The sequence below is a fragment of the Ranitomeya variabilis genome, chromosome 2 (genome assembly GCF_051348905.1).
Source record: "Ranitomeya variabilis isolate aRanVar5 chromosome 2, aRanVar5.hap1, whole genome shotgun sequence".
NCBI classification, from domain to species: Eukaryota; Metazoa; Chordata; class Amphibia; order Anura; family Dendrobatidae; genus Ranitomeya; species Ranitomeya variabilis.
Window position 1 is genome coordinate 92,359,231 of NC_135233.1, and position 9,643 is coordinate 92,368,873.

At 43.8% G+C, this 9,643-nt stretch overlaps 1 protein-coding gene across 11 annotated transcripts in view; it reads left to right on the top strand.

Annotated features, from left to right (window-relative positions):
- The window catches only part of RTN4 (reticulon 4), a 67,109-nt gene extending 57,708 nt beyond the window's left edge, over positions 1-9,401 (top strand). For all 11 annotated transcript variants that reach the window (XM_077282686.1, XM_077282687.1, XM_077282688.1 and 8 more), the window contains 5 exons: positions 2,393-2,531; positions 4,792-4,861; positions 7,174-7,220; positions 7,346-7,404; positions 8,280-9,401. In XM_077282686.1, coding sequence (XP_077138801.1) covers positions 2,393-2,531; positions 4,792-4,861; positions 7,174-7,220; positions 7,346-7,404; positions 8,280-8,322 — 358 coding nt within the window. In that variant the 3' untranslated portion in view covers positions 8,323-9,401. The remainder of the gene's footprint in view (positions 1-2,392; positions 2,532-4,791; positions 4,862-7,173; positions 7,221-7,345; positions 7,405-8,279) is intronic.
- Positions 9,402-9,643: the final 242 nt, after the last annotated feature.

Consider the following 9,643-nt stretch of genomic DNA (forward strand, 5'->3'; position numbering starts at 1 on the left):
AATCATCTGCTGGGGCACATTCATCCGTCCTCCTCATAATAGGACAACACATGACATAGGCTCCCCTAATCTTCTGATGTGGACGTTTGACGGATTACCCCTTTTTAACGTCTAAAGAACATTGTGATTTGGTGGGTTTTTTAATGTTTTTTTTGTTTCTTCTTCCCCTTAATACTAAAATTTAGATCATTGAAGCCACCCCTGTGTTACTCAGGCTGTGTTCACATGTCCGAGAGAAATCATCTTTGTGTGTCTTCGTAGCTTAGAATTGCTTGTCATGAACGCCCATTTTAAAGGTTTACAGCATGGTGAATTTATGTATTTTTTTTTTTTTAAGAACCTTTTATTTTTTTATCTTATTTTTACTTATTTGTTTCAAATCCTGTCCTTTTCAGTAAACTACACTTTACTGTATAATGGGGAGAAGTCAGGCTAACGTGTACCCACCCAGCACGGCCCAGAAGGACATCCTTTGACATGTGCTGGGTCCTTGGATGGGTCCCACAGACATGTTTTGGTGTGGGCATCAGGAGCTTTTGGAACATATCATAAGCTGCGAGCAGGGTCGTCTTCTGCTAATTCTCCGTGCTTTCCTACACTGAATGTGTGTCACAGGGTGTGAGGGATCGCAGTCCCAAGGAGTGTTCTCGTTTTACAGAGGGCAGTTATTTTCGGTAACCTACTTCACAGCTGAGCTGGATGATGGCGGAGAGGGAAGCTGGTAATGTTGGATCACCACTTAATAGCTTCTCACTGGATTCAACAGAAAAGCTGCTCCCAGATCTTGTGTTCTTGTGATGACAGCCGAGTTCTCCAGGACTTGCAAGCGTTAGGTAGAGGTTTGAGTAGGTAACCAGAAGAGCTTGAGATGGAAATAGTTTCACCTATTAGTATACTTATGCATTGGGGTAATGGATTGGTACATGCAGATACTATGCTGCTGATTTTACTGCAGATTCACCACAAATCTGTGACTAAATCTGTGCGTTTTACTATGGATTTTAATGCAGGCATCCTGCAGAACTCACTTTATGCATTAACAATAGTGGAAACTTATTGACGTTGTGTGGATTCAAGCTCCACACCACAGAAAATCGCATACTCAGTGTATTTGCTGCAGGGTAACACGGTACCAGCTCTGTGTGCATGTACCATAGTGGTATTGGGTGTTTCACTAACATTACAGCCAGTGATTGGCAGCAGTGGTCACATGTCCAGGAAGTAGAAACCGATCCGGAGTGGTGTCGGCGCAGTAGTGGTGGCGGATCAGAGGGGTAAGTATGCCACAGGTTAATAACATTTGCTGCAAGTGAGGTTGGGTGGTGGGAGTGATGCTCGCCTGGCTGTGTGGTGTATGTCACAGCACCAAAATGCCCGTAATAAAATAAGCTGCTGCCGTCATTTGTCACTAGAAGTGGTCCTTCTTCTATATTAAAGCTGGGGGATTGATGTGTAGATTATGCTGTATAGGAAGATCAGTTCCACACTTGTAGTTGTGCTCCCGCGCCCCTGTATTAGCGGCTTGTGTGACAGGAGCGCCATTAAAAACTGCGAAATACAGCACCTTACATAAGACACCCTGAACCAGCATCCTATAGACTCTATTCTGTGGACTTTACTCACTAGATCCGTGAGTAACCCTGCCCTACAAACAATAATATTATGACCAAGACCCTGGTGGGGTCGAAACATTTACTTTATTTTGTCACAGCATAATGGCGTTGCAGATTTTATTCATTCTCCGTGGAAGCAAAAAATGTTGATCACCCAAACCCAGAGTGTGCGATGAATCCTGTTGCCCTGATCCAGGGCTTCCACCAGCCTCCTGTGTGCACCAATCCTGTGACTTGCAATCTGTTTTTTGAGCAGCATTTTAAGCAATAAGACATTGAGTGACAGTGGACATTGCACTCCACGATGTCATTAGTCTTTGCTCTCTGGGAAGTCCTATATCTATTGTATACAAATAATGATTGATATATGTGGCAAAAAAAAAAGAATCTCTAGTTGTGTGTTTTCAGTTCAGCGGGGTGGTAGGGAAGTCCGCAGTAAGTCGGACATGTTACCCAGATATCCAAGGCAATGAACACTTCGCTATTCTATGTATGGAAAAAAAAAAGCCTAGTGAGGTATAATTCAGGAATTGCTGGATATATAGATATATATATTTATTTGTATTTATTTCATTCTCCTAAACGCGTCGAAACTGCTGATACATTATGTACCTAGATGGGCGACCATCTAATATGTACGACACCTGTTGGCCACTCAGCCTGGATTGCTCTATGTGCATATACAGTGTCAAATTGTTATTTTTAAGTCATTGTTTATCCTGTGAGAAGTGTGCTTGGATTTTGGGCACTGATCTGGTCTTTTCACTGGTTTTCTTTAGAGCCTATTTAGATTCCAATGTGGCGGTGTCTGAAGACCTGGTCCAGAAGTATTGTAATATTGCCCTGTCCCACATCAACAGCTCGATCAAGGAGCTGAGGCGCCTGTTCCTGGTGGAGGATTTGGTGGACTCTCTGAAGGTACGTGTCACAAATAATGTCAGTCAGTGGATAGATGTGTATCGAAAGGGTTTTTTTTTTTTTTTCTTACGTTGCGGTTCAATCACATTTCTCCTGTTGCCCCTGTGCTGTCACTGAGCGGTCTAGATGCAGAGCAATTAAGGGTCATTCCCAGGCTCAGCAGAACCCCATCTTTTGTGAAGCTGAGGGGCAGGTTCTCAACCTTTGCTTCATTCAGTCTATTGGACTACCGGATGAAGGCGAGCATGACTGCTGGCTGGTCTGGCAGTCCCATAGACAGGTTGTTAATAAATATATGTGTGTGTGTGTGTGTCTATATATGTATATAATAGATTCTCTATATCTCCACGCTCACTCCACATAACCCCACCCAATCACTAAGCATCTTTTATTTCACCAGAGCTGTTTTAAAAGAAGCTGGGCTGTGATTGGTTGCTTTGAGCAACAGTTTTCCCACTCCAGAACACCTCTGCTGACACTGACTGGGTGGCAGAAATCTAGCATCCCCGGGAACACAAGCTCCAGCCATTGTCTGCCCCCCCAGACATGACAGAAATGAATCGCCCCCTCTATTACTGCCGCGCTCTATTGTTACTGGCGTAGAAAATCACATTATCAGCGGCTGCACACAGAGCCGCACTGCCAGGTTACATAACAGCACATCTCCAGGAATTCCCTGCTCAGCGCCACCCAGCTCAGGACTATGGGATGGAGGATGTCCAGTAGAAAAAAGGAACAGCACCCCATCCAGGTGATAGAAGTTAAAGCTTTATTCTGCCATGATGCAACGTTTCGACCATTGTAGGTCTTGCTTGATAAAGACCTACAATGGTCGAAATGTTGCATCATGGCAGAATAAAGCTTTAACTTCTATCACCTGGATGGGGTGCTGTTCCTTTTTTCTACTCGACTGTGCTTTCTTTCCAATTGGGCCATTAGATTGGAACGTGTACCCCTGCATTGAAGTGCTGTCGGCTGCTACTTATCTTTAAATGGGATGGAGGCTATGTATGATGGGTATATGGGTACGGGACTATGGGATGGAGGATATGTATGATGGGTATGGGACTATTAGATGGAGGATATGTATGATGGGTATATGGGTACAGGACTATGGGATGGAGGATATGTCTGATGGGTGTATGGGTACGGGACTATGGGATGGAGGATATGTATGATGGGTATATTTGCATGGGACTGTGGGATGGAGGATATGTATGATGGGTATATGGGCACGGGACTATGGGATGGAGGATAATCATTATAATTTGTTACAACTAACCACAGTTAGTTACTATGCCCGGACAACACCGGGCTCTTCAGCTAGTCTTTTATATTTTCCATTTGAACACTACATAAGAAATGGCAACCATTAGAATCATGGAACTGATGTAATAAGTATCATCAATCACAATGATCATTGAAATCCCTTCAGTAAAAAGATGGAAGGTCATTGAAATACTTCAAGGACAAATTATCCTACATGTTTGCTGGGATAAAGTGTTATCAGAGCATGCTTGTGTGCTAACCGAGTGACTTCGGCGTGCTCAAAAAAATTGTTTTCCCCATGGTTGCACAACATGCAGGGATTACCTAAAGTGTCTGCAAACAGACTTTTTGGCTGACGTTGGTCTCTGCCATTTACGATCTGATTTCCCAACCTCAAACACCCTTTGGTTGAGATCCCTACCTCCTTCTATCGCCTGTCAGTATTTTTTGAGTGAGTGAAATCCGCAGCATCCAGAGAAACTGGTAAACCTCGCAGTTGCTCATCGGACCATTTTGAGATTCTGCTTTTCCCATGTCCTTGTGGTCATACTTCTCAGGTGGTTTAGGTGCCCATATACCTCACATAATGTATACGTGGAGCATTAATGACAGTGAGGAATGTATATCACAGGATAATCTCACTGTGACGATAGCGACTCGAGCAGCAGTGACATGGCCGACCGTCTGGCTTGGCCTGTAACCTGAGGACATGTTGGCATGTGAGCAGACTTCAGTCCTATTCCTAGCAGATCCCATGTAACCCTATGCAGCCGTGGCCTATGCCGCTCTCTGGAAGTGACTCTGCAGACGCTCTCCCATGTTTAATCATGTTCTCAAGTTTTACTTAAAGGTCACTATACTTTTGGCCGATCAGCAGCGAGTGTTACTGAGGACTCTTGTTGGCCTTTGTCACAATGAATCTCCTATCATTGTACTTTGGTGTTATGGTGGTGCAGTCTCATTAGTTTACTAACCTCTGTCTCCTGTTCAGTTTGCAGTGTTGATGTGGGTATTCACTTATATTGGTGCCTTGTTTAATGGATTGACCTTGCTGATCCTTGGTGAGTAGGACCGCTTTTATTTTTCCTATGACTGTAACTGTTGAAACATCAGCCCATTTCTTAATTTTCGTCTTCAGCCCCGTAGTATCAATGCATTTCCCAATTCATCTGAATAGGGTGGGATCCCAAGCTTTCTAATGCATTGTGAGCGCTGTGAGGGGATATTAGCACTGAACCTTATTATTAAAGTCTACTTCTAATTGTACAAAATAAATATTGTAGTGCAGGAGTCTGCAATGAAAGTGAAATAGATAAAGATTGAGCAAAGTTTGCTCTCTATAGCAGCGTACACCGCCATGATCTGTGCTGTCCTAGGTTTCTTTCTTCAGTGTTGGTGGCATCGCAGTAAAATCCTAATGCACTGTACATGGCTGTGCCCTACACTGAATTCTGATGGTCCCCACACTGAATCCTGGCTGTCTGTGCTTTGCACTGTACGTGGCTGTGCCTGTTATGATCCGGTGACCTTGGAGCCGCATGAGAGACTCTCAGGAGTAGGTGGTACCTGTACTGACCGCAAACCCTAAACTGACACCACAACTAGAAGTAGCCGTGGGGTGTGCCTAACACGTCCTAGACACCTCGACACAGCCGGAGGACTAAATACCCCTATAGATGGAAATTCTATCTTGCCTCAGAGCAGAACCCCAAAGGATAGGCAGCCCCCCACAAATATTGACTGTGAGTATAAGAGGAAAGACACACGCAGGCAGAAAAACAGGATTTAGCAAAAGAGGCACTTCTAGCTAAATAGAAAAGGATAGGACAGAATTCTAAGCGGTCAGTATTAAAATCCTAAAAATATCCACAGCAGATAATACAAATATTCTACATCTAACTAAAGACATAAAGTATATCTGCATCTCCTGAGAATCCAGCATGACTGAAAAATCCAAACAAAGTCTAAGCTGGACAAAAACACAATGATTTGCACTGAATTGCAAAGCACACTGCATGTGTGCACAGAGAAAAAAAAACCAGACACTTATCTTAGCTGAATTGGCAGCAGGGCATGAGGAGCCAGAGAGAGATGCAATCCCTCCAAGAACAATGGACAACTGGCAAGGACTCATGGATCCTGCACACCTAAATACCTAGTAGAGCTGCAATCAGCAGAAACACCTGCCCTAGATTACAACCCCAAGACAACTGCACTACCACCAACAACCACCGGAGGGAGCCCAAGAGCAGAATTCACAGCATGTGCCCCACCCTGAATCCTTATGGTCCCCACACTGAATCCTGGCTGTCCGTGCTTTGCACTGTACGTGGCTGTGCCCCACACTGAATCCTGATGGCCCCCACACTGAATCCTGGCTGTCCGTACTTTTCACTGTACGTGGCTGTCTCCCACCCTGAATCATGGCTGCTGTGCTTCTTCTATTCGGAGTAAAATCCGTAATAGTAATTTAGAAGTGTTGATGATCGTGCTCAATCCTGCGTTTCCTTCAGGTGTGCAGATGAGCAGCCGCATGTGTTGTGTTAAGCTAAAGTCCAATAGGTGTGACATCAAGTGACAATAGTTTTCCGAACACTGGATAGATCTAATCACCAGAGGGTTAATTGGTGAAATAAAGTACGGCTCATTAAAACCCAAGAGCATGCACTTGCTTCCTAAGGCCATTAGTGAGCCAGCACACCCCGTCTGTATAAACACAAAATTGAGTTATATCTAGGTCTGTCATGGCAGGGTTTCGCTAAGTGATGCAATGTTGAATGATGGGCCCCATGCAGTTTCTTCCCTGAGCTCTTCTTGCTTAAAATGTTTCCATTTAAGATGCGTAGATGAAGCCATCCAATCGTTCTAACCTTTTACATGGTGGCCATGCCTACAGTACTGCATTTCTGGATAAGTGTAGTGAAGGCTGCACTGTACTCTCCACGTCTGGGATGTGCGCACACTTGGTTACAGCTGCCCGCGGCGTCGGAGGGGCTTCTGCTTGCACCTTTGTCTTCTTGGTTGTGAACAGACAAGAGTTTGCTAAGGCTCCCATACACCTTTAGTTAGCCTACTCGAAGACATTGGCTGTAGCCGTACACAGCGGATGTGTATGTGGGTCCTTCCCACCTAATCTATCTGTAAAAAAGTTTCCAAATGAGCTGGATTTTACTGTTGCAAGTGACTCCTTTTCCATAGACTTCAGTGCAATCTGCATGTGACAAGTTCCTTTTGGCTTGGCTACATCTGTCAGACAATTGTTGGATTACCCCTTAATGATCGATGGCAGCTGCTCACCTGCACATAAAACTGTACTCTGAATGAAGGCCAAATGTTTTTTCATTCAGTTAATTTTATTTTATTTTTTTTGCAGCACTGATTTCTTTGTTCAGTATTCCAGTAATTTATGAAAGACATCAGGTAAGAGAGCAATATAATTTTTATATATACATACACACACCCACACTCACACTCCAGTTATCTTGTTCCATGGAGAATTGTCCTTTTGCTGAAATAACAAACTCTGTTTTACCTTTTTCTTCCAGACTCAAATTGATCACTACCTAGCACTCATAAACAAGAATGTTAAAAATGTATCAGAACTGTAAGTATCTTTATTTTATACAAATGATTAAAATCGGGAGTGCAAATAATTAGAACCTTGAATGTTATCCTGCTGTAGTAGTGACAGTATTCTGATAGCAGCCTGCACGCCCTGCGATATAAGCAGACGTATAACCTTCATTATTCTAGGCTGCATCATTGCTACATTTACTGTTCTGATCAGTACGGGGCTTTTGGCACACACTTTGGTCCAGTTATACGAGCCTCATATGACGGTGCTGCAGCCTCAGTCGTGCACGTATATCAACTTGGAGCCATATTTCATACATTAGGCTAGGTTCACATTGCGTTAATGGGTGTCCGCTAGCGGACTCCGTTACATGGCGCAATTAACGCTATGTAACGGGTCCGTTAGCGCACCCATTGACCGCAATGTGCTAACGGGTCGCTAACTCATCGCTGACGCATGCCATTTTTGGCATGCGCTAGCGATGTCCCGTTATTTTTGAACGGACCTCGAACGCTGCTTGCAGCGTCCGAGGTCCGTTCCTCGCTAGAGCAGATCGGGCATCTGCGCTAGCAGGATCGTCAAACACGATCCCTTTTCGGACATTGCGTTAGCGCAATCCGCTAGCGTATGCGCTAAACGGATTGCCCTAACGCAATGTGAACCTAGCCTTAGAGTATTACCTTTTCTGTAATTACAAGACCACAAAACAGGCACCATTTATTGCAGCCTGACGTACATTGTCAGTAATATCTCCCTCCTAAGCTGCCTATATGGTCAGGGAGGTCGTATGAAGCTGAATACCTTGATATCTGCCGTCCGATGTCTTATTCCAGAGAATGCTGCTTATAAAATTAAAGGAGTAGTTGCCAGTGTGCACTGATTTCCCTATTCTTCCTTCTTTATAGGATTCTCTCTAAAATCCCTGGACTGAAACGCAAAACCGATTAACCGCTACTAAACAAATCGTTTGCCGCAGACGCCAATAGGAGCCTCGGAATTTAGGCGCTGTGTATTTGGATTACACAGGGTGGGTCAGGGAAGACCAGCCTTGACATTGCAGTGCAATCTCCCACATCCTTTTTTTGTTTTTGTTCTCCCCAATTCATTTTTTCTTTTTCCTGTGTTTTTTTTTTTTTGCAACGCAGTGTTTAAGGAAGAAACTATTGTTTTTACTGCCATGTGTTTCATTCTAAGTATTGTAAGCTGCTATGTAAGGGTTTGAAACTATTTTTCTGTTTCTCCTGTGTGAAGCACCGTTTAATACAGAACTCGTCTTTGTTTTCTAGCATGCTGTATATTGTGCTTCAGAAGTAGACTTACTGAGCTTTCATGGGCATACTGTTAACAAGTTCTTGCACTGTGTATGAATAGCAAGTGAAGATTTGCTTCAGTGTAGATCGGGCGCCCCGGTGCACAGCGCTCTGCATTTTATGCCCTCCCAGCACTGAACCCACCACAAAGCAAACCCCCATACCTAAAGAAACGACCACGGCTTCTGTTCGGTATGACGGTAGCTCGACCTTGTGATTTTATTGTTTTATCAATTGCCAATATCTATAGTGTGTTCAGAGAGCTTGGCTCCGTCAGTCGCTCCCACAGTGCTTTCCTTATTTTTTATTTTTAGGAAAAAAACAAACCATAAATGACATTCTTAACGTGTAGCTCAATAGCACATACACCTACAGGACATCCTACTCCTAGAAACACTAGTCTAACGAACAATGTAGTCATGTATACCAGGCTTGGGACCTTCCACGTTTTAATGCTCTGGAGATGAGTTTTTCCACAAACGCATTTACAGCGACCAGCTTTCTGTGGACCGAGTGCTGAACGCTGCAAATTTGTTTGGGTGAAAGTCGCTCATTGCAAATAAAAAAAAAAATAAAATAAAATAACAAACGTGAAGTGTTTCCGAGCTGCAGGAATGTGCTGAAGCAAGTCTATGGAATGCATTGTGATACTGTATGTAAAAATAAAAGAAAAACAAGTATCAATAAAGCTTGTAGACCTTAACTTGTTTAAACTTATTGGATCTCATGTCTTGTTTTTTTTTTTTTTTTTTTGTTCAAACATCCAGGAACGTTCAGCATTTCACCTGGCTGAGTGGGTTATCTGTCTAATTGTATCACTTCTAAAGGCCCCGTCTCACATAGCGAGATCGCTGCTGAGTCACTAGTTTTGTGACGCAACAGCGACCTCAGTAGCGATCTCGCTATGTGTGACACGTACCAGCGACCAGGCCCCTGCTGCGAGATCGCTGGTCGTGTCG